The sequence below is a fragment of the Geotrypetes seraphini genome, chromosome 1 (assembly GCF_902459505.1).
Source record: "Geotrypetes seraphini chromosome 1, aGeoSer1.1, whole genome shotgun sequence".
NCBI classification, from domain to species: Eukaryota; Metazoa; Chordata; class Amphibia; order Gymnophiona; family Dermophiidae; genus Geotrypetes; species Geotrypetes seraphini.
Window position 1 is genome coordinate 126,254,241 of NC_047084.1, and position 25,442 is coordinate 126,279,682.

The window sequence follows — 25,442 nt, forward strand, 5'->3', positions numbered from 1 at the left end:
GTAAGGATACTAAAGCAATTCTTGCTGCTTTCCCCAGCCAAATAAATTTTGTAAGAATACTATTTAATTTTTTGTAAAAGGACCCCTGAAAAAACACTGGTAACATACCACAGGCAAAATCATCATTTTAACCGTCTGAACTCTCCCCCACCAAGACAGATGTAATGGGTTCCATTGCTCACACATTTCTGTGACCTTTAGCAATAAGGATTTTTCATTTACTTTCATCATTTCTTCCAGCGTTTTATAAATCAAAATTCCTAAATACTTTATACCCAAAGAAAAGGGAATGAATCCAACAATCCTTTTTGACAATGTACATTAAGCGGAAGAATCTCTGATTTACTCCAATTTATTTTATATCCTGAAAATTTTCCAAATCTTTCAATCAAATCTAGTAAATGTGGAATGGTTGTTTCAGGATTCCTCAAATGAAGCAATATGTCATCTGCATAAGCAGAGACCTTGTATTCCCGACCTGCATAAGGAATACCCTGGATCTCCTTTGCTTGTTGTATAGCTAATAACAAGGGTTCTAAAACAATATCAAACTGCAAAGGAGATAACGAACATCCTTGTCTAACTCCCCTCTCCAGACAGAAATGCTACAAAAAAGTATTATTTATAGATAATCTGGCAGAAGGGGAACTATACAAGGTTTGAATCATTTGTATAAATCCTGAACCAATACCAAACCAATCCATTGCTTGATACATAAAGATCTACTCCACACGATCAAAGGCCTTCTCTGCATCCAAGGATACAGAGAAGGCTGGATCATCCATGACTTTTGTTAAATTTAACATGTGAAAAGCCAACCTGGTATTATTTGAAGAATGTCTTTGAGCAACAAACCACGTTTCGTGCATACCAATAATATAAGGGAGAGCCTTGGCCAAGCGCAAAGCCAATAACTTAGCCAACAGTTTGCCATCTACATTAATCAAAGAAATAGGCCTGTAATTTGAACCCAACATAGGATCTTTATTTGGCTTCAGCAAAACAATAGTTAATGATTCTGCCATAGTACCTGTAATGCAACCTTTAGTCAGTTGAACCTGATATAAATTTAATAGATGAGGTAATAGGGTACTTTGAAATGATTTGTAAAACTCTACAGTGAAACCATCACTACCTGGAGCAGATCCAACTCTAAGAGACTTCATGAGTTTTAATTTTATCAGGAATCTCTCATCAGGAATTTTGTTGAAAACTTTCTGAAAATCAGGTACACTACATCAACTGGCTCTCCTTATCCACATGTTTATTTCAAGTTAACATGGATTTAGTCAAGAGAAGTTTTGCCTCACCAATCTACTATATTTCTTTCAAGGGGTGAATAAACATGTGGATAAAGGTGAGCTAGTCCATATTGTGTATCTGAATTTTCAAAAGGCATTTATTTAAAAATTATTTGTAACCCGCCTATCTACAAATCTAGGTGAGGAACAATGCAAACATACAACAAAAAAACTCCTCAGGAAATTAGAAAGTCATGTGATAGCAGGTGATGTCCTATTGTGGATTAAGAACTGGTTAAATGATAGAAAATAGAGAGTAGGGTTAAATGGCCAGTATTCTGAATAGAGACGGTAGAACGCGGGGTTCTCCAAGGGTTTGTGCTAGGACCACTTTGGTGGAAAACATTCTGCTGCATCTTCTGCTCCATCAGTTGCGTTCTGTAGACCGTGTGGATCTATAGATTCAAACTGTTAAGGAATTAAGGTTGAAGGTGTCTAGGGCCAGTATATTCTCATGTAAAGGTCCCAGGAAATGGAACGAGCTTCCGTTATTTATTTGCCAGCAGAAAAACTTGCAGAATTTTAAAAGATTATTGAAACAACATCTTTTCTATAAAATGAAGTATGGTACCTGAACTTTGAATCTTGAATTATGTGAGCGAGCGCTGGTCGTTTGATTAGTCATTTTATCATTTGTAATTGTTTTTTTATACGTGTGTTGTCATGATGATGGTTATGTATGTATTTGTTGTGACCTGCTTTGGGAAAGGTGGAATAGAAATATATAAACTATAAATTCACTGAAGACGCCAAGTTGTTAAATCGCAATTGGATTATGAAAAATTGCAAGAGGACCTAGCGAGACTGGGAGACTAGGGATCAAAATGGCAGATAACATTTAATGTGAGCAACTGCAAAGTGATTTATATGGGAATTAGGAACCCGAACTATAGTTATGTGATGCAAGGTTCCACCAGCCAGGAAAAGGATCTAGGAAGGTGTAATCTTTGAGGATACGTTGAATCCATCAACTGTGTAGTGGCGGCTAAGAAGGCATATTATAGAATGTTAGGAATTATCAAGGAAGGAATGGAAGACAAAAAGAAGAATGTTATAATTCCTTGGTATTACTCCATGGTATGATTACACCTCAAATACTATGTGGAGTTCTGGCTGCTGCATCTCAAAATAGATATGGAGGATACTGTGCTTGACGGACCTTTGGTCTGTCCCAGTATGGCAGTTCTTATGTTCTTTTTAATATGGTGTCTAAATCCGATTTTGGATGTTTTGCAGAAAACATCCCCAAATCCAGGAATAAACATAACCGTTTTCAAAAGAGGAAAACTCCTATCTTTTAATTTTGAAAATGGCCATTTCTAAGATGCTTTTGTGCTCATTGCAGCTATCTATTTGAGCCACTTTTGAAAAATAAAAAAATGTCCAAAAGAAAACCACATACAAACAAGCCATTGGGCTGTAGGAGGAGCCAGCAGTAGACTGGCCATACAGAATGTACAACTGCTACTACTATATAGCACTGCTAGACACATTCAAGAGACAATCCCTGCTTAGTAGAGCTTATAGTCTAATCGAACAGACAAAAAGAACAAGTAGGGAGTCAGTTTCCTAGGCAGGAGTGCTTTATAAGTGAGTGGGGGTTAGGACATTTCAGCAGAGCAGTGGGGCCCCAGGGGCCACTGCAGTGAACTGCACATGAAAAGTCACCTCCAAAATCCACCCCAAACCTACTGGACCCAACTTACACCACACCAATAGACCTTATAGCTGCAGGTGTCACCTATATTTCAATACAATAAGTTTTTGAGGGCTCACATATTCCACCAAAAGTGTACTAGACAGACTGGAATATGGGTCTAGGTCCCCATCTCTAGTACCCTGCTTGCTGCCATAACATACAGGCTGGTATGCACTGTTTCTTTCAAGCCTTTGGTAGGTGGAAGGGAGTCAGTGACCACTGGGGGATTAAGATGGGGGTAATGCCTTAATCCATCCTGTGGTCAACTGATCAGTTATAGTAACATAGTAGATGACGGCAGATAAAGACCCGAATGGTCCATCCAGTCTGCCCAACCTGATTCAATTTAAATTTTTTATTTTTTATTTTTATTTTTTTCCTTCTTAGCTATTTCTGGGCGAGAATCCAAAGCTTTACCCGGTACTATGCTTGGGTTCCAACTGCCGAAATCTCTGTTAAGACTTACTCCAGCCCATCTACACCCTCCCAGCCATTGAAGCCCTCCCCTGCCCATTCTCCACCAAACGGCCATACACAGACATCTTTTTGGCACTTATTCATTATTAAAACAAGTCTAGCCTAAAAGGTCCAAATTTTTACCTTGGGCGCTTTTTACAATGGTCTTTCTTACAGAAAAATATCCAAATCATTAACTTGCCCCAGTCCCAGCTGAAAAATGCCACATTGAGATCTAGATGAACAGCATAGAAAACCGTCTACAAAATGGGTTTTGAGAATAGCGATTTGGACATTTTGGAGAAAAAAATGTCTATCTGCCACTTTATGTAGCTTTTTGGAGGTTTTTCTCTTCCATAACAGAGTTAGAACAGGTACAAAGAAAAGCGATGAAAATGATAAAGGGGATGGGACAAAATTCAAATGAGGAAAGGCTAAAGCGACTAGGGCTCCTCAGCTTGAAGAAAAGACAGCTCAGGGGTGATATGATACAGGTCTATAAAATACTGATTGAAGTGGAACGGTTCAATGTGAATTGCATTTGAAAAATACTAGGACCAGGAAGCATGCAAGGCAGCGACTAAGTAGTCAATTTAAAACATCCAAGAAAATAGTTCTTCACTCAATATGTAATTAAACTCTGGAATTCGTTGCCAGAGAATGTGGTGAAAGCAGTTAAGTTTGCAGGGTTTAAAAAAAAGTTTGGATAATTTTCTAGAAGCCTATAAGCCATTACTAAGATGAACTTAGGAAAATCCACTGCTTTTTTCTAGGATAAGCAGCACAAAATCTGTTTTACTCTTTTGGGATCTTGTCAGGGACTTGTGGCTTGGATTGGCCACTGTTAGAAACAGGATACTGCGCTTGATGGACCTTCGGACTCTTGAAGTATGGCAACTCTTATGTTTTTATGTTCTAAGAACTTCCCAATGTGACTGAAAGCCTGTGTTAAAGCTGGGAGTGGACACTTTGTGGGAAATTCTGTATAGGACGCCAGTTTCTGCAGCCGCCTAAGAAGTGGCTGAGAATCGCACACTGGCGTCCTATACAAAATCGAATCTGCCCTAAGGGACGGACGCTTAACCCCTCCTAACCACCCTTGGCCTTTAGTATCTGGCATACAACCCAGTATAGAAACATAGAAACATGACTGCAGATAAAGGCCGAATGTCCCATCTAGTCTGCAAATCTGCAGTAACCATTATCTCTTTCTCTCTCCGAGAGATCCCACATGCCTTCTTGAATTCAGACACAGTCGCTGTCTCTACCACCTCTTCCGGGAGACTGTTCCACGCATTTACCACCCTTTCTGTAAAAAAGTATTTCCTTGAGCCTATCACCTCTTAACTTCATCCTATGCCCTCTTATTGCAGAGTTTCCTTTCAAATGAAAGAGACTGAACTCATGCGCATTTACATTACATAGATATTTAAACGTCTCTATCATATCTCCCCTCTCCCGCCTTTCCTCCAAAGTATACAGATTGAGATCTTTAAGTCTGTCCCCATACGCCTTATGACGAAGACCACACACCATTTTAGTAGCCTTCCTCTGGACCGACTCCATCCTTTTTATATATCTTTTTGAAGGTGTGACCTCCAGAATTGTACACAATATTCTAAATGAGGTCTCACCAGAGTCTTATACAGAGGCATCAATACCTCCTTTTTCCTACTGGCCATACCTCTCCCTATGCAACCTAGCATCCTTCTAGCTTTCTTTTTTATTTATTTATCATTTTCAAACTTATATCAATCATATTAACTTGTACAGAAAGAAGTTAAACATGAGAACAAATTCCATCAAAGTTGACATTACAACAATCAGAAAAGAAAAAAAAAAACCAACCAAAAAAGAACATATATATATGTTTAACTTTACTCAAGTCCTACAAAAGGATCCAAGATTAACAAAATGCGAGAAAATTAAGAAAATAGTCAAGGATATAAAACTGTAGAGCTGAGAGCTAATGCCTAAATTAATCTAAAGAACTAATGATGTTCTTCCTTCAAACGAGATAATGCCAAGAAATTAGTTAGCTGAGAAGGTTCAAAGAAAACATACTTAATTTCACGGTGATACACTATATACTTGCAAGGGTGCCTTAAGTAAAATGTAGCCCCTAAAGCTAAAACACCTGGCTTCAAAAGAAGAAATTCACTTTGGCGCTTCTGCGTCTCATGTGAGAGATCGGGAAACATCTGAATTTTAAGTCCATGAAATTCTTTTTGTCTGTTTTTGAAGAATAGTCTCAAAATCCATGCTTTATCTGGCTGAAGAGCCACCGTTAAGATTAATGTCGCTGGATTTGCCATTTCTTTATCTGATGTCTCAAGTAAAGTTGAAACATCTAATACCTCCTGGTTGTTAATCACTTGACGTTGAACTTGATTTTTTGTAGGCAAATAGTAAACCTGAGAGAGTGGAGGTAGACATTCCTCCGAAACTCCCAGTATTTCCTGTAGATATTGTTTAATCTTTTCTCTAGGGGACACCATAGCGACCCTTGGGAAATTAATCAATCTTAGGTTGTTACCATGAGCGTTATTTTCCAAAAACTCAATTTTTCTCCTAAGATTTGTATTATCTTTGATTAATGTCTCTTGAATGTTTTTAAAAGATACTGTTCCATTTTTCCACTAGTTACTTTAGAAGAAAGCATATCATTTTTAAGTTATTTTATCTCTTTTGTTTGTTCAATTAGTTTCCCTTCTATATATTGAAAATGGGGACTTATGACTTTACCAAAGTTAGCCACAAAATCCCATAATGATTCCAGGGTCACTTCAGCAGGTTTAGTTATAGGAATTTCCTCTTTCTTAGTGAAAAAATGCTCATCGTCAATTGAATCTGCTTGACATTTTCCCCTCTGGGCATGTCCTTCACTCAGCGTTGATATTGCCTCAGTCTCTATAATGGGGCTCTCCTACCGAAATTCCCCATCTCCCAGGCTCTCCGATGTTATACTTGCCTCCAGAGGAGGAGACAATCCGATCCGCGGGGTCTCCCCACTCCGTGGAGAGCTTGTGGTCCGAGGCTGCGAGGGCGGTGCTCTTGCGTCAGGGTTAAGAGTGGTATCTGGCCCAAGCAGAGTCGCCGCAGTCCCGCCTTCTCCCAGCATCTCCAGCGGATTAACTATTGACTCCGACGGGGCACTTTGCATCCTCCTCAACAGTTCATCTATATTCCCAACCGAAATTCCTCCGGTGTGCCGAGAGGCAGCAGCGGTACTCCGGCCTCGTCTCTTCGGTATTCCTGGTAGGTAGTGATCTCACTCCCCGAAATTTTCTTTCCTATATCGGTCGAACTCTGAGGAGTGTTCCTCAGCACTTCCAGTGTGCGGCCATCTTGGAGCCTGTTATGATCCTTCTAGCTTTCGCCGTCAACTTTTCAACCTGTTTGGCCACCTTAAGATCGTCACATACAATCACACACAAGTCCCGCTCTTCCATCATGCACATAAGTTCTTCACCCCCTAAACTGAACCTTTCCCTCGGGTTTGTGCAGCCCAAATGCATGACCTTGCATTTCTTAGCATTAAATTTTAGCTGCCAAATTTCAGACCATTCTTCAAGCTTCTACAGGTCTTTCTTCATGTTATTCACATCATACGGCCTGTCTACTCTATTGCAGATTTTGGTATCATCCACAAAGAGGCAAATCTTACCCAACAACCCTTCAGCAATATCATTTATAAAAATGTTAAAAAGAATAGACCAAAGAACAGAACTTTGAGGCACACCACTGGTAACATCCCTTTCCTCAGAGCGATCTCCATTGATCACTACCCTCTGTCGCCTTCCACTCAACCAGTTCCTGAACCAGCCTGTCACTTTGGGACCCATCCCGAGGGCATGCAGTTTATTTATTAGACATCTGTGTGGAATACTGTCAAAGGCTTTGATAAAATCTAAATACACCACGTCTAGTGCACATCCTCTATCCAATTCTCTGGTCACCCAGTCAAAGAAATTGATAAGATTTATCTGACAAGACCTGGCTCTAGTGAATCCATGTTGCCTCCAGTTCTGTAATCCACAGGATTCCAGAAACTTGGTCATTCTCTGTTTTAAAAGCGTTTCCATTAATTTGCTTACCTCAAAAGTCTGTAATTCCTTACTTCTTCCTTACTTCCACTTTTGTGGATTCCCTGGGAAGGGGAAGGCCCACCATTGTGAAAAGGTAGGCCTGGCAGCCGGAGGGAGTACAAAGGTACGGGGAAGGAGTCAGGGGATTTGGGGTGCCGGGGTGGAGGGTTCAAGTCTGGGAGGAGTGCTGAGGTGAGGAGTTTGAGTTGGGGGGGTTGTAGATTGGATGGGTCATGGGTTCGGAGGAGTCTGCTTGCAGGAGGGAGTGGGCATCGCTCCTGCCAGGAACAGTGTCGGGTGGGGGTTCAGGGGTGGTGGCAAGAGGGAGGTGAGGCTTGGGGGTTTTCTGCCACAGCCGCTCAGCTGATCGCGACAGGGAGATTTCTTTGCCACGATCGGCTCAGCGGCCTACATTTCAGACGACTGTTGTGGTTCGAGGGAGATGCCTATGGCTGCTTAAACTCGCCTAAGGCCAGTGAAACCACACCCACGCCCATCTTTGGGTGAGCTTAGTTGTTCCTACATGTCTCCCTAGACCCGCGAAAACGCCTACAGCGTAGGCCGCCTGCCTCTGGTAAGTTTTTTCTAAAAACATGCATCCCGATTGGCTGGTTAGACAGCAGTAAGACACCTTCCGCTGTCTAAAATCAGGATGCCATTTATAGAATTTGCCCCTTCAAGCATTCACAGTGACTGAAATTCTGACACATTGGGCTCTTTTTACAAAGCCACTGTAGTGATTCTGGCATGTTACATGCACTGAAGCCCATAGGAATTGAATAGGCTTTTTGCATTTACAGTGACATTGTAAAAGGGGCCCATTTACAATACAATATCATTGTCAAAAGTTATTAATGCGGAGTAGAATAAAATTAAATAGAAGGAAGCAATCCTCCCTGATTTACATACGTACATAAATTCCTTAGACAGCTTAAGTAATACCTAAAATACACTCGGCAAATAAAATGATGTCTTAAAGAGATATGTTTTCAATAATTTATGGAATCTTATTTACCCACCTCCTTCTATCAAGCTGCGTTAGAGTTTTTTAATCGCTTGCCGCAGCGGTAAAACCTCAGACACTCATCTGCAATAAAAAACCCTAATGCGGCTTGATAAAATGGGGTGATAATAAGGTTCTGTTCTCAGAGCCACAAGGAGAGCATTGCAGGATTTAAAGCTTGTTATGAGAAGGATGAAAATGGAAATAAAAGTTGCAAATATTTGGGGAAATGATTACTCTCTAACAGTTCTAAAGCAGGCAAATAAGATGGTGCCATCTCATGAAGGACCCATGCTGCCTTTGACACGGTCGACCACCACCTCCTCATATCCAGACTCTATGACCTTGGAATCAAGGACTCTGCCCTCCAATGGTTCACCTCCTTCCTCCACCAAAGGACCCAAACTGTCCTACTAAGGATGCACAAATCTAACCCCAAGCCTATCAAATATGGCGTTCCCCAAGGCGCCCTTCTATCCCCCCTCCTATTCAACCTCTATATCAGACCTGTCATTGATATAGTGCAGAAGTACAACATTAAAATCCACTCCTATACCGATGACATCCAGCTACTCCTCCCTCTAGGCGAAAACCGATCGTCCCAAATTGCTAACCTCCAACACTGCCTCTCTGACATGAAAACCTGGATGACAAACAACAAACTACAACTGAACACCTCTAAGACCGAACTCTTATGGATCAGGAAAAAAAACACCAAATACACACGCCCAACACTATCAGGGGACTCCACTCTACTAACGGCAACAGATCAAGTACGCAGCCTAGGAGTAACCTTAGACAAACACCTATCCCTATCCACCCACATATCCCAAGTAGTCTCTACCTCCTTCTACTACCTCCGCCAACTGAGAAGGATCAAACCCTACATCTCCACACCTGACCTAACCCAATTCCTCTACGCATATGTCCTCTCCAGAATGGATTACTGCAACTCTCTATTTAATGGAATAACCAAAAAAGATCTCAAGCGCCTCCAACGGTCCAAAATGCAGCTATCCACCTCCTACACAGCCTCAACTACCATGATCCCATCTCCCCAGCACTCCACGCTGAACACTGGCTCCCAATTAGCCAACGCTGTGCATTCAAGGCCCTGGCAATAGCACACAAAAGAATTTATGCCACCACCCCCTCCTACATAAAATCCAAGCTACCCATCTACATCCCCACCCGCACCCTTCACTCAGAAACGGAGATACGCCTATGCATTCCCCCCGGAAGGTCCCTCCTCTCAGAAACTGCCCGCAAATGCTCCTACAGCCACTACATTCCCCATCTCTGGAACCAACTCTCCCCTCAACTCAGACTACAGAACTCACTAATGACATTCCGGAAAATGGTAAAGACCATCCTCTTCAACTAAAGGTCACCCTCAGTCTTCACCCAACCCCCTTAAACCCCACCTCTTCCCTTCTTTCTCCATTCCAATCTTCTGCCTAAATTTCTATATAGTCCACTCTCAGCCTATACTCAAATAACTTGTATCTAAACTAAACTGCTTATATTTAAACTACTGTTCTTAATTTGCTGTATAGTCCCTATATCTAAACTGCTGTACAGTCTCGTATGTCCAAGTATTTAAATCTACTGTATAATCTTGTATGCCCAATTCACTCCATTGTGAATGTTTCCTTGTAAACCGTTCTGAGCTACTGGGAGGACGGGATAAAAATCTAAATAAATAAATAAATAAATATCTTAGAGCACAAATTGGTAACCAATGGTAACACTATCACACGTTTTATCCCCTGAAGTAAATTTAATTGAAGATAATCTAAAAACCCTTCAGAATAACCAACATACAAAAGGTTGTAATAATCAAGCGAGGACAATATAATTGCCTGCACCAAGAGAGTCTGATGTTCAGTAGCAAAATAGTGCTTAATTTGTATATAAAATACTATTGAACTAGTTTGTTCACTTGCTTTCTCATAGCTAGCTGTTAATGTGTTTTAGCTCGAATATTAAACACACAAAAATCACTAGGTAGTAAATCTGCCATTGAAATGGCAGTAAAATCAACAGAGCGTAAGATAATTAACCCTTCCTTAGCAACAGCAGCAGATGAATCCAGAGATCAATGGGATAGCAGACATCTACCAGCATGTGGAGATAGAGAAACTGATTAACAGGTGGTCCTATTGGCTGGCACTCCTCCTGTATCTCCAGTATGCTCTATCTCCCAGCAGGTGATGGTCGCTATTCAACTAGCTCCTGGATTCTGGCTGTGACTGAATAGTTATTTTCTCCTGTTGAGGTTTCTCTTCAGTGAAACAGGGGTGTCCGACTGAACGGTGCCGGCTTTAGGGGTTATACCTGGGCCCCCCCAGGTCCCTGCCTCACCCTCCCTCCATTGCTAGAGGGTCTGACTGGGTCTCGATTTTATCTTCTTTCCCTTCTCTATTTAAAAAAAAAAAAAAAAAAGGGAGACCACAGTTACTACATTCTGCCCTGTTAGTGCTGGACAACCAGCTCTTACTGGCTTTAACCGGCCCTAACAACAAGCTTGTGAGTATGTATGTGTTTTTTTACTATTGTTTGAACTTCAGGTTCAGTATGGGAGTCTTAGTACTGTGGGTTCGGTCAACGTACGTTTAAGGAATGGATATTTTATCGAGGCTAAGTTTTATGACTAGAAATCCATTGAGGGAGCTGGGACTTCCCCGCCCTTTGCATGCACTCGCTTGGTTTCCTTGTTGGTTACAGCGCAGCAGTAGCGGTGCAATTTCATGCTCGCACTTGTTCTCCTCGTTGGATTTCAGTGCAGCAGTAGTAGTCCTGTTTATTCCAAGGCTCTCTTTCTTCGGTATTTGTCACGGTCATGTGCAGCTGATTGTGCAGGTGCCAGTTTATAGCAGCGCGCATGAGATGGGACATGTTTTTTCCGGCGCTGTGGGAAGCACCGCACCGTTCTTCTAGTTATTCCCCGAGTCTGATTTTCTTTCTATGCAGGCCATGGCGGGGTAAATTTTGCGGGGCTTGAATCCGACTATGTTTCTAGGAGTGTTGATGCAGCTGCCATGTGTCGGCGAGAATCAAGCGTGTGCTTGGGTCTCCGGCGCTGGTGGGAGAGCTGCAGCATTCCGGTAGTTTATTTCCAGCTGACTTTGGTCAGGGTATGCCGCGGCTTCTCTCCTTTCCGGTTCAGACAAGTTGTACGTGTTTCACAAGCTTTGGGACAAGCTTGGGCAGATTTATATGTCTATGTCTGTGTTCCTGCTGTATTCCCTTGAAGGAAGCTGCTAGTTTAATCGGATTCTGGGGTTAGCACTCAAGGAGATTACCAGAGAGACTCTCACCTGTGCTAGGTCACCCAGTCTCGGTTTGTCTCTAGACTGGGTCGACATATGGCAAATCACGGCACAGTGAGAGCAGCAGTAAGATAGTGCCCTGTATTTCACATGGGTATCTCATTTTCTCTCTTGGGGTCCCTGCAGATTGAGCCTTTGTCTGTTGGTAACTGTCCTTCTTATTTGGGCCTCTGTGCTGAGCTGCATGTGTCTAGTAGTGGCATGTATAATAATAAAATGCTAAGTGCGCATGCGTACTCTTAACCCATGTTCCCTGAGTCCTGATCTGTCGGGATGTGGCCAGCAGAGTGCGCATGCGCGCTAAGGCAGAAGGAGGGCTTCGAGGCGAGGCAGCTGTTGGCGGAGTGCAGACGCTAAAGGAGGTATGGGGTGCTTCCCTGTGGCCCTCTTTGGCGACTTCGCAATGGAGGCGATCAAGATAGGCTGCCGGCGTCAGGGTCTTCCCTCTGCAAGACCCACCTATGCCGAAACAGGAAGTTGAAAAAAGAGGCGGGACTCGCAGAGGGAAAGCGCTGACGCCGGCAGCCTGTCTTGATCACCGCCACTGCCAAGAGACAGCCGTGGTCGGAAGGTGGGCGTTACCGTCTGGAAGGAGAAGCGGTGATGCGATCTTGCTTTGGTTTGGGGGGAAGGGTGCGCTTGCTGCCGGGAGAGAGCTGTGTCGGGGTTGCCATTGCTATGGGAGCAGCAGGGCGAGGGATCCATGCGGGTATTGTGCCGTTGTTGTGAGGAAAGGCTCTGGGTGTGCTTTGGTGGCAAGTCGGACGCCACCTACAGCGGAACATCCTGTTTCCGGGGCCTTCTGAACATTCTGAAGATCGTAAGGCGGAAGTCATTATGCCATTGTATAGATCCATGGTGAGGCCCCACTTGGAATACTGTGTGCAATTCTGGAGGCCGCATTATCGCAAGGATGTGCTGAGACTGGAGTCGGTGTAGAGAATGGCCACCCGGATGGTCTCGGGACTCAAGGATCTTCCATACGAAGAACGGCTTGACAAATTACAGCTATACTCGCTCGAGGAGCGCAGAGAGAGGGGGGACATGATTGAGACGTTCAAATATCTTACGGGCCGCATCGAGGCGGAGGAAGATATCTTCTTTTTCAAGGGTCCCACGACAACAAGAGGGCATCCGTTGAAAATCAGGGGCGGGAAACTACGAGGTGACACCAGGAAATTCTTTTTCACTGAAAGAGTGGTTGATCGCTGGAATAGTCTTCCACTACAGGTGATTGAGGCCAGCAGCGTGCCTGATTTTAAGGCCAAATGGGATCGGCACATGGGATCTATTCACAGGGCAAAGGTAGGGGAGGGACATTAAGGTGGGCAGACTAGATGGGCCGTGGGCCCTTATCTGCCGTCTATTTCTATGTTTCTATGTTTCTATGTAAGGGAGCAGGAGAAGAAGGAGTGACATGCTGTAAATTACATGTGTGCTGAATGAAGGACAGACATGCTGGAGATAACCTAGGATAGGGAGAAGGAAGGAGTAAACAAATGATGAATGAATGCTGGACAGTCCTAGGAAAGAGAAGCTGGAAATAAAATCATGAGTAGGAATGAGCAGGTCAGCAGGACTCCATGGAGAATGACAGAAGCTGAGCGGAGGGGGTTTCCCAGGAAGAAGGAAGGAGTACTGCTTTGGGGTAGGGTACAAGAGAAAGGGTAAAAAAGGAAGAGAAGCTGGTTGGGGGTGGAATATAGGGAAAGGAAGAATGGTCTTAGAGGCAAGAGAAGGAAGGATAGATAGGAATGGAGCTGGGACTAAAAAAGTGATAAATGCAGTGGAGGATCTATGAGGGCCAAAAGGGTACAGAGGACTACGGAAATGGTGAAATGTGAGGTGGTGCAACTGGGATTAGTGGGAGGCAGGGTCCGGGCATGGAAGAACCAGAGTATGAGTGGGGACAGGGTATAGGTGGGGCTATTCTAGCACCCGTTACTGTAACACATGTAATGGGCTAAAACACTAGTAGGATATATATGCCTAAAGGTAGTACTAACAGTTTCCAAGTTCGGGCTGTCTCTATGGGCATAATGACACTTTGCATCTTCCTGTGGCCAGGACTCTCTTTCTCTATTTCTGAGGGGGCCTGGACTTCAGATTTCTATGCTTATCACACTGGTTTCTCCTGTCACCATTTTCTCATGGCACATGCTAGACGGACCCCCTGACCAGACAGGAAGGGCTGTACAGCTCCATCTAACCAGGAGCCAGTTACCTATTCTATCAAACCCGCGGAGGATCACGTGCTATGTGGCTGTTAGCCTCATCCCTGAAGCTCTCATTAGCGATGTGAGCTTTGTCTGATACTTGTTAGGATGCTGTTGTTTTCCATGGGGAGATAGATGCAGCATCTTAATTGCGTCTAGTACGTATTCACTTTAAAGGACATATGTATTTCGCTCACGTTGCATGGAGTTAGTACTGTTTTCATGGTTCCAGTATACTCCTCTTTACATTGTGAACCTTGATTTTTCCTAGGAGAATTTCTTTCTTCTTACAGATCCTACAGTTCTCATCCTGCCATTCCCTGACCTTCTGCACTTCATTCTGAGGGGATCTTGACTTCTTCCAATGACTCTTCAGGATTTCTCATGAGGGGGAAGACTCTATAATGTCAGGTCAGGGGGCTCTGAACATTTTTCAGGATGCTTGCAACTTTGCATCCTCCACATGTTTCCGGTTCGTTCTTGGATCTCTATGTTTTGTGTTTCCCTTTTAAGTGTTACTGGTCCTCAGGGCAGTTCTTGTAGTTCGGGAACTAAGGGACGTTGTTCCACTTACTGCACGGTGCCCAAGACGGGGGCATTGAGCAGGCTGGTTCCCATTCTGCTGAATTAGTTTCTCAGGGTTACACATTTCTGCAGAAAAATTGGGAGAATATTTACATTTTCACTATGGACTCCGAATCGGCACTAAGTTTGCTTGCCTCTCTTGGAGCAGTGCTTTCGGTTTTGGCACATGCCATTTCGCCTACCCAAGGCTTCACGAACATTTTAGAAAATGTGGGCAGTGGTACCGTTTTGGCACTACCAGGCGATTCACTTACTTTCTTCTTGACTGATCGCTTGATTTGGACGTCTTCCAGTCGGGTCATTTGACTGACACGAAAAGGGTGGTTTCTTTTCCTCAGTTCTTTGGACGTGAATCTTCAAATTTGCACAGTGCTCTTTTCTCCTATACTATTTATAGGTATATCGGGGAGATGTTTTATTCATATAGGAGAGAAATGTGTTTCTTCCCAGAGACTAAGGCGATGGGTCACAGTCTCAGGTTTGCATTCTTCTTCGGTCACCATGACCAAGAGTATGGGATTCTATACAGGTTCTAGGATCCATGTTGCTGACTCCACTGGGAACTTTGGCTTGCTTTCCCATTATAACGCTACAATGGTCGCTTTTGTTCCGGTGGTTCCCGGTATCTCAGGGCTCCAATTATTTGGTAGGCTCCTCAAGCATCGCTCTGTATGATTTGGTGGCTCAGCAAGATTTCTCTTTTCAAAGGCATGCCTCGATCTTTGCTGGACTAGCTCATGGTCACCAAACATCCTGGGCTGTCAGGTTGGGGGGCTCGGTGCATTCCATCCACAGCTCCAGGAGTCAAGTTTCAAGTTTAATAGTTTTTTGATTAATCGCTTAATCGTATTTCTAAGTGATGAACATATTAAAATTACAATATTTGGGAGACAATACAATACATAACTATATATAACGTCCAAGGGGACTAATGGACTAACTTAACAAACTCATAAACACAAAGAAAGAAGGGAGGTGAAATACAAAATCATTAAAGAAAAGCAGGACAATCAAGGAAAAATACAAAAAGGGAAGCAAATAAAAGTCATAGTATAATACAATAAAAAATATAATTGAACCTGTGAACTGCTTAGTTAAGTATCAAAGGTATCTCTAAAGAGAAAAGTTTTTAAATTACTTTTGAATTTCTCCAGATTGCGCTCTTCCCTTAAGTAAATGGGAAGGGAGTTCCAAGTTTGAGGTGCGGTAACAGAAAAGATAAATTGCCGTCTTGTATTAATAACCTTAAGAGATGGAATCGTCAATAAATTCTGTTCATTGGATCTCAGTATTCTATTTGGAGAATAAGGTATTAATAGTTTATAAATGAATGCTGGAGTTTTATAAAAGAGGGATTTGAAAGTGAGTCTGGTCTTAAGAGGCAACTCAGTACTTGTTCATTCTTCTACTCTGGAGCATGGTCAGGCTACCGTTTCTGGAGCTTCAGACCATTCTTCTGGAATGACGCTGAAGGTCTTTTCAGTCAGTATTATGATGGGGGTATTTCTCTACAGCCTGGGCAGTAGGTGATGTACTCAGTTGGCGGGTAAAGTTGTGGTTCTACTTCAATGGGTGGACCCTCATCTTCCTCTTCTGTTGGCAGATCATTTTACAGGTCAGGAACAAAGTTTGGATAGACTTTCTCTCCGCGAAATCTGAGCATGGCCCATTTATTGTATGTTACAGTGTACAGCGCTGTGTACACTCTAGAAAGTGTAAATGTTAGTAATAGTGAAATCTTCTACATCCTGGATATTGAGAATTTTGGCTCAGACGTTCCAGTTCTTTGTATGGAAGTGAGATCTCCTGGAACTAGACCTGATGGCCTCATCTCGAAATTCTAAGCTTCCTAGCTTCTTTGGCAGGCACAGGGAGTGGGAGTCAGAGGGGGTAGCAGCGTGGCTTCTTTCTCGCCTCTGGTTTCTTTTGAGATTTGTTATGGGAAAGAAGTTTTTTACATGTTATGCCTATTGATGGTTACGGATGCTTGGGCAAGGAGCTATACTGAAGATACAGGAGGAATGCCAACCAATAGGACCACCTGTTAATCAGTTTCTCTATCTCCGCCTGCTGGTAGATGTGTGCTATCCCATTGGTCTCTGGATTCATCTGCTGCGTCTAAAGGAAAGAAAATTAACAGGTAAGAACATAATTTTTCCCTCCCCCTTTTAAAAAACCATAGCGCAGTTTTTAGGAATTCTATAAGCATCAGAGCTGTTACTGGCTGTCACTAAAAATCATGCTGTAATATGTAAGTATGATGTCTAAATAAGTATGTAAATTTCTAATTGAAAACAGCAAAAATCTCTAAGGGGTTACTTTTTTTTTTTTGCCTCCCATAATAGATGAAACTCAAATTTTCTTATTTGTCCTATTTGCCTTGTATAGCTTGTATAATTGGTTATAAGTTCCATTGAGCATAGATAAAATCTCCTATTTTTATATTTTCAGTGCTTCTAGAAATCATAAATAGTGATCTCAGTAGACTCAATTCACTGCTCAGAAGGGGCAGAGTGAGGATGGATGGCACACGAGCACCTGGCAGTTTATTGTTCTTCAGATCAGATTTTCTGTTGTCCTGATTGATGCAAAGACTTATAATCTCTTTTTGATCTTTTCCTAGGGCTCCGGCGCAGTGAGAGCCTATCAGAAAAGCAGCTGAAGGAAGCGAAGTCTAAATGCAAGAGCATCGCCCTACTGCTGACGGCAGCCCCCAACCCAACTTCCAAGGGGGTGCTGATGTTTAAGAAGCGTCGCCAGAGGGCCAAGAAATACACTTTAATTAGCTACGGCACTGGGGAGCTAGAGAAAGACGAAGCTGAGGAAGAGGAGGGAGACGAAGGTGTGGAAGGTAATAAAGACCAGGCTTTTCAGGTGACTCTGTTTGGAGGAAGTGAGTCTGACATTGATGACGATTTCTACTCTGATCCTGAGGACGAAACCCAGATTGTAAAGTTTGATTGGGACAGCAATTTGCTAGAGGTTGAAAGAAAACTAAAAAGTGGAGACCAGATGGAGAGCCTTCCAGAAACGAAGGGCAAAGGGGTGATGATGTTTGCCAGAAGAAAACAGAGAATGGATCAGATTGCAGCAGAACAAGAGGAGATGAAAAGCATGAGGATACCCATGGACGAGCCACGAGAAGCCACTACGGCAGAAAGTGTCCAAAACGTCTTATCTTATCAGGCACAACAGAGTAGCACATCAAAACCCCAGACCTGTGTGAGCAAGAGCTATATAGAAGTAAGCCACAACTATGGGAGGATGGCAAATGGAATTGGTGGGGAGCAGGAGATGGCTGCCGCTGTGCAATCAGCTGCATTAAACAGAACAGCCAAGCCATTCTCGGCAGTGCAGAATCGGGCAGCAGCACCATTTTCTCCTACCAGAAGTGTGACTAGCCCTCTCTCAGACCTGCCTGCACCCCCTCCTTACTCCTCTATCAGCCCACCACCCATTCCTCTCTACAAAATGACATCCCCAGTAGCTGGTACAGCTCCTCCATTAGTATGGTCACCATCTGAGTCAATGGAACAGATAGCATCTCGAGATGAAAGAATTGCAGTGCCAGTCAAAAAAACAGGAATACTGCAAGATGCCAAGAAGCGAAGCACTGCAAAACCCATGTTTACTTTTAAAGAATCTCCCAAATTAAGTCCCAATCCTGCCCTGTTATCTCTTGTTCAAAATCAAGAAGGAAAGAAAGGTCCTGGAGCTGGTAATGAATCAGGGCCTGAAGAAGATTACCTCAGCTTGGGTGCGGAGGCTTGCAATTTTATGCATATCCAAGCAGCCAAACAGAAGACCCCACCGCCTGTAGCTCCAAAGCCCGCCGTTAAAGCCTCTCCTACTGCTGTAACTCCAGTTTCACCTGCTGTGGCTTCAACTCAACCTCCAGTCTTCCCAAACCAAAACATATCTGAAGATAATGCTCCTGTACCAGTGAGCTCAGCACATCATATTCATCATTATTACCAGCCCCCAAGCACTCTTAACTTGACTGGTCCTTTTAAAGGGGCTCAAACAGTAGCAGCAGCAGCAGCAAACCAAAGGCACACTCCCAAAACACCACCTGGAAATGGGAGAACAGCCTATGAGATGCCAGCTCTGAAAGGCAGAGGAGCAGAGCTGTTTGCCAAGAGGCAATCTCGCATGGAAAAGTATGTAGTAGATTCATCAACTGTGCAAGCCAACAAGGTCCGTTCCTCTTCTCCTACTCCATCCTTACCACCTTCATGGAAGTATTCTTCCAATGTTAGAGCACCTCCACCAGTGGCATATAATCCCATCCAGTCCCCAATGTATCCTCTGGCAGCTTCCAAATCTCAGCCCAAGTCAATGGCAGCTAAAAAGTCAACCAAGAAGAAACCTACAAAAACTCTGGATGCTTTAGATGTCATGAAACATCAACCATATCAACTCAATGCATCTCTATTTAGTTTCCAGCCTCCTTCAGAAGCCAAGGAAGATGTGATTCCACAGCATTCTCCTAAAGTTGATGGCCCAGCTTCCTTAAAGCGGGCACAGCCCTCCAAGCCAATTAGTGATGGCTCTCATACTAACTTCAGGGCATCATCAGTGTATTCTGTGCCAGCCTACAGCTCACAGCCATCCTTCCTGTCTACCCCAGCAAATGAATCCTATGAGTCTGTGGAATATCCAGTGGTTTCCAAGCAAGAGCCCATGGCATCATCTATGATTCCTCCTCCAAGGCCAAAGTTTTCCGCCAAGAAAGTTGGTGTCACAGCCCAGGTGTGGAAGCCAGCTGTTGGTGAAGAGTAATCTGATGTCTACATCTGAGAGCTCTTTTCTTGGAATGAATCGTTTGCAGTGGTTGTCTGGCCTACCTTGAGTGCCTTTTACAGTCCAAGCTTTATTGATCATAAATAGCACCTCTGGGTCCAAAGTTTTCAAATGAGTCAGAAATGAATACCAAATTAGCGGCAGCATAAGCAAAGATAGGGACTTCTCTTCAGGGAGATCACCGCCCTAGACAGGACCCACAGCTACTTATTAGGAAGCAGTCTTATAAAATGTCTTTTTAGAATTGTGTGCTCAAGGCCCACAAGTACAAGTGCCATTACAGTAACAGTCATTGGTTTAAAATGAAAACCCCAAAAGCCACAAGTCTGTCTTGTGCGGTTTGGAGCTCTCTTTCTCGACCACCTTTGGCTACTTCCAGGTGTGGCTGTTGCTGGGAGGTACAGTTAAAGGACAGATTTAATGGAATTGTGATAGCCCTTTTCTCCATTTATCTGGCTGCAGTTCTAAGGTAACTGCAAACTGCAGGCATGTAAAGGAAAAGAGCACTTTGCTATATTGTGCCCAGCTACAGACTTCCCTTTTAAAATTGTTTCTTCTGCTATGATAGCACTGTTTCTGACCCTCTCTGTTTTGGGGTGAGTGGTGCTCATAGAGCACCAGAGAGGTCAGCAACCAGGGAGAAGAGGTTAATCCTAGCAGGAGTCCATTTCACACAGTTATAGGGTCGGAGTTCCTAAAAGAAAGGCAGAGTCACATTTCCATGCCTAGAACACCCTGTTTGGGTTGAGCGGGTGGACTTCCAGTTCTGGCTACATGGTGCCCTGTGAATGGCTGCATCTTGTTATAACAGGGACAGGAGAAGTAGGTAAACGCCTTCCCTCCCTAGGATGACCACAGGTCACTTTCCAAGCACAGGTGAGGATGGAAGAGTATGTTAGAGGGGGGGGGGGGGTCGAGTGATAGGCAGTCAGGAGTGAAGCAGATGAAAGGTTTTGGCTCAATGTAAGTTGATTTTCAAGCTGTATAATATATAAAAAGAAGACCTGCTTACATCATCTCTTTCTCTCTGCCTCTTACTTTGACTCTGTTTCTTCTCACCTTCACTCTGCTTTCTGTCTGTCTTCCATGTACCAGGAGAAGGGCAAGTAATGGGATCAGGCTTTGGTGATGATGAAGAAAATGTGGGACTGAGTATGGTGGGGGAGGAGGTCTAGAGTAAGGATATGACGCAGGGAATGGTTCTACACACTGCTATGGGAGATGTAACCATCTATAGCCAGAAGGGATGGAACTGAAACCTGACTGTGATGAGTGGGAATCCTTCCCCAAGGGCTGTGATCCATCTAGGTAGCAGAAAATGCCTTCCACTGGGCCATTGCATCATCCTAGTATATCAGTAATATTGTTCTTGTCATGTAGCCCAACGATGGCTGCACGTTTCTCATATCATAAATCATAAATACTGCATCTTATGATAATAAATATAGTGACTTTAGCAGGAGAGTCCAAAGCTCTCTAGCACCCCCCACAGCCACAACAGGACAGGGAGTGAGTTTTAAGCCCCATCCTCCCTTGTGTGACTGCACCACTTGCAAGCCTTCAGTACAGCTGGTTTTGTACAATTGCAATATACTAGGCCTGTAGGTTACCCATTCCAGAAGGGAAACTTTTTGGTTTTAAAATTACATCCCAAAGCTGTGTAGATTTTGTAGTCCATTCCAAATCCCATAATGCACCAGGATGAGGTTGGCAGAAAAGTCTCTCTTCTGGAATGAGTACCTGAATCCCCCTCCTAACATCTATCCATTTTCCCCAAACTCCCTGAAGTTTCCCTTTTTAAGACACTTTCTGGATTTCTCTCTGTTCTCTTTCCTATTCAGCTCTCCCATGTCTGCCAGTCAGAAGAATCTTCCCTCTTTGACAGCACATTGTAAAATCAGTTTGCAAGTTTCTGCGTGACTCAGATAAGGTCAAAATTCGGTCAGTTATTGGAATCTCAGGCAAAGAGCTCTGAAGGTCTCGGCAGCCTCTCCTTGCTGTGGATTCCAGACATGGACTGTAGAATTTCCATTGGGGGAGCTGTGTGTACAGCACAATCCTGATGCATTTTCCTTAACTTTCCATTCCTTTATGAGATATGTGTGGCATCAGATCTTATTTGTTTAGATGTATTAACCACCTTTTTCATAAAGAGGTTCACCCAAAGCAGTTTACAATACGTTGAACAGGAATCAGGTAGTCTAAGTATTTTCCCTATCTGTAGATGTAGCTCTCTTTAAAAGATCAATGAGTTATGGCTGCAGCGACAAGATGCGGGTGAGCAAAAGCAAGCAATTCAGTGAGTACATTCAGCATTTCACGGTGAATGAATTAGACACAGATTGTATTTATTTATTTTCACAGAAAAACATATTGGAAAGTGAAAGTCTACAAGCCCTGAAGAAACAGCCTTTAATTTAAATATCACTCAGTTCCTTACGATATAGAGGCGATCGCTGTTTTAGTTCTTACCCCTACAGAAGGTTTTTGCCGATGATGTGGGAGGAGGAGGTTTGAGCATTCAGGCTCTGCCTAAAACATAACCTGAGGTTTTTTCTTCCATGGGGATAGTGCTCTCAGTTATAAATAGTGGAGTTTATGTTTTTTAGTAATGAAACGTACTATTAAATACATACATAAAACAATCAGAGAATGAATGCAGAGTGTTTGGGGTTTAGTAGTACATTTAATAGAGTGTGGAGCCCATTGACTGCATTTGTTGCATCACAATAATTGTCACGTATTTTTTGGGATTTCCTTACACATCCGGTGGGGTGGGGGGAGGGAAATGTATTTTGATTATTAGAAATTTTTAAAATAAATAAATAGTTATTGCCACCCTTCTCAAGTCTAAGAAGTCAACTACTGTTTCTGCCGAAGCTATGGCGTGAAAAACTTTCCAACATGACATTTCGAAAATGACAAGGTCCAAACCACAATCAACCTAGATATAAATGCAATCAAATACCCCATCCAAACCACCATAAAACTACTTGGCATGACCATAGACAGACGCGGCACTATGCAACCGCAAATAAATAAAACAATCCAGAAATCATTCTCAATCATGAGAAATCTGAGACAAGTCCGAAAATTCTTTGAAAGAACACAATTCCAACTTATAGTGCAATCCCTAATACTAGGTATATTGGACTACTGCAACATCCTCTTCCTTCCTTGCCCTGCAACGACGATTAGACAACTCCAAACAATCCAAAATACAGCTTTGAGACTCATCTATTCATTGAGAAAACATGATCACATCACTGAAGCCTTCATCAACTCACATTGGCTTCCAATCCAAGGAAGAATCCAATTCAAATTCTACTGCATATTATTTAAAACCCTACACGGAGACAGCCCATCATACTTGAACAATCGCCTCATCCAAGCACCCACTACCAGACACAGAAAAACGCACTCCCCATTCATACCCCCCCCAATCAAGGAAGTCAAAAGAACAAAACTACACGACGGCCTCCTAGCCACTCGAGCCGCAAGACTGGACAACCAAATCTCCAACCTTCTGATGACCACCCCAGACTATAGGACGTTCAGAAAAGAAATAAAAACCATACTTTTCAAGAAATTCCTGAAGCAGCAATAACATCACGACCTCTTAGTAACTCTAAAACTGACATTAGATCTACCCATTACCGCACTAATAATAACAAAAAAACCTCCACTGTGACCACCTTTTAATTCTTTTACAAACCACCTCACCCACAACAACACGTTAAATGTTTATAAGATCTACAACTTACCTCTCTAGCTAATCATTGTAACTCTGCTTTTTTAAATTAACCTTTTGTAATCCGCCTTGAACCGCAAGGTAATGGCGGAATAGAAATCCCTAATGTAATGTAATGTAATGTAATGTATCCAAGAATGAGTGGAGACCTTCTTGGTTCCAGTCTTGGTGATGCTGGCTATTCTCCAAGCAGGCCTTGACAAGGGCCTCACCATGGCTTCCCTTCAGGTCCAAGTCACTGGGCTCTCTTGTTTCAGAGCTTGGGACCATGGTTCCATGTTGGCATCTCATCCAGATGTTACCAGATTTCTGAGGGGTGTTTTCCATGTTAGATCTCCGCTTAAGACTTCAATGTGGTTCTCAAAGGCCTTGATAAGGTTTTTAAGCCTTTGGAAACAGCGTCCCTAATGGACTTGACGCTTGAGGTGGTTTTCCTTGTCGCAATGACATTGGCATGTTTCGAAGCTCCAGGTGCTCTTTTGTCAAGAGCCTTTCCTCAGAAGACTGGAGTTTCCTTGTGCACTATTCCTTCATTTCTGCTGAAGGTGGTTTCGGTGTTTCATGTGAATCAGGAAGTGCATTTGCCTGTATTTCAACCTACGGGTTCTAGGAAGCAGGACCACATTTTGATGAATTTGAATGTCAGAAGAGTGCTCCTTCGCTATCTTGAGGTCATTAATGAGTTTAGGCTTTCAGACCATCTGTTTGTTCTGGCTCATTCATCCAAGTGGGATGCTCCTGCTTCCAAGGCCACGATCTCCAGATGGATCTGTAAGGTCATTTCTTCAGTCTATATTGTCTGTAGGAAACAGTCTCCTGTTTCTGTTAGGGTGCATTTGACCAGAAGTGTAGGTTCATGGGCCGAGGCTCAAGCAGTCTTTCCAGAGAAGATTTGCAAAGCAGCAACATGGTCTACACCAGTGTTCTTCAACCTTTTTACACCTATGGACCGGCGGAAATAAAATAATTATTTTGTGGACCGGCAAACTAATAAGACTGAAATTTTTAAAAACCCCATTGCCGCCCCATCCCCGCGAGCTCGGTCCCATTAACCATCTGATCCCATCCGCACAAGCCTCAAATAGTTATGATTTTATATTGAACATATTTTATTAAAGTATAAAAAGAAACAATATTCTGTACAATTGTCATTTTATAAATATAAATAATACAGGGCAAGGATCAACAAAACCCCCGTCTCCCCTCTCCTTCACATATATCCCCTCTACTATCAAGAAAACTGAATAAGCCAAATTATTACAGAATGCTACACAAATATCATGCTAACAGAATACCATAGTCACACATGTCAGGAATGGTGTTAGGGGAGTGGAACTAGGGCAACTGCCTCCTGGTCAGAGAGAGCCCTAAGCCAGCTGGAAGCTAAAGACGCACTGCCTGGGCTTTGCACTCCACAGTTATGTCTAACATCAGCTCTAGCAGGATACATATTTTAAATCTGATATATTCTAATCACAAGATAGAAATAAAATTATTTTTTTCTACCTTTTGTTGTCTCTGGTTTCTGCTTTCATCTTCTTTTTACTCTCTTCCATCCAGCGTCTGCCCTCTGTCTCTTCAATCCAGCATCTGCCTCTTCCATCCACTGTCTGCCCTCTACCCCTCCCCCTTCCATATGGTATCTGCATTCTTTCTATGCCCCTCTCTCCTACACCAGATCTAGCATCTTTGTCCCTCTTTCCTTATTTTTCATCTGATCCCCCTTCCCAGCATCAATCTCTTTCTACTTTGTCATTCCTCTGTCTCTCCCCTTTCCCTCATCTGATCTCTCCATTCCATCCTGACTCCTTCCCCTCCTCTAATCTCCCTGCCAGCTGTTTCCTTCCAATGTTCCTCCTCCCCTGTCCAGCAGTACCTTCTCCCTTTCTTCCTCCCCTTATCCAACAGTAATTCTCATCCCTTCCCCTTCTCCCCTGTCAGCAGTAGCCCCTTCCCCTCCCTTGTCCAGGAGTACCCCTTCTCCCTTTCCTCCTCCTCTTATCCAACAGTAACTCTAGTCCCTTCCCTTTCCCTTCTCCCCTGTCAGCAGTAGCCCCTTCCCCTCCCTTGTCTAGGAGCACCTCTACTCCCCTCCTTCCCTCTCCAGCAAATGTTTCCTCTATGTAGGCTAGCGGCAGCTCTGTGTGCTTTTAACTTCGGCACACAGCTGCCCCTAAGCAGTATTTTAGCCGCGGTTTCATGAGGCAG

At 43.3% G+C, this 25,442-nt stretch overlaps 1 protein-coding gene across 3 annotated transcripts in view; it reads left to right on the forward strand.

Annotated features, from left to right (window-relative positions):
* Positions 1–25,442, forward strand: part of SYNPO2 (synaptopodin 2) — a 195,745-nt gene that overhangs the window by 143,553 nt on the left and 26,750 nt on the right. For 2 of the 3 annotated variants that reach the window (XM_033938008.1, XM_033938016.1), the window contains exon 4: positions 17,304–19,432. In XM_033938008.1, the coding sequence (XP_033793899.1) occupies positions 17,304–19,432 (2,129 nt within the window). Of the gene's footprint in view, positions 1–17,303; positions 20,502–25,442 lie in introns of those variants that run through there. The other variant, XM_033938025.1, reaches the window with a different exon arrangement.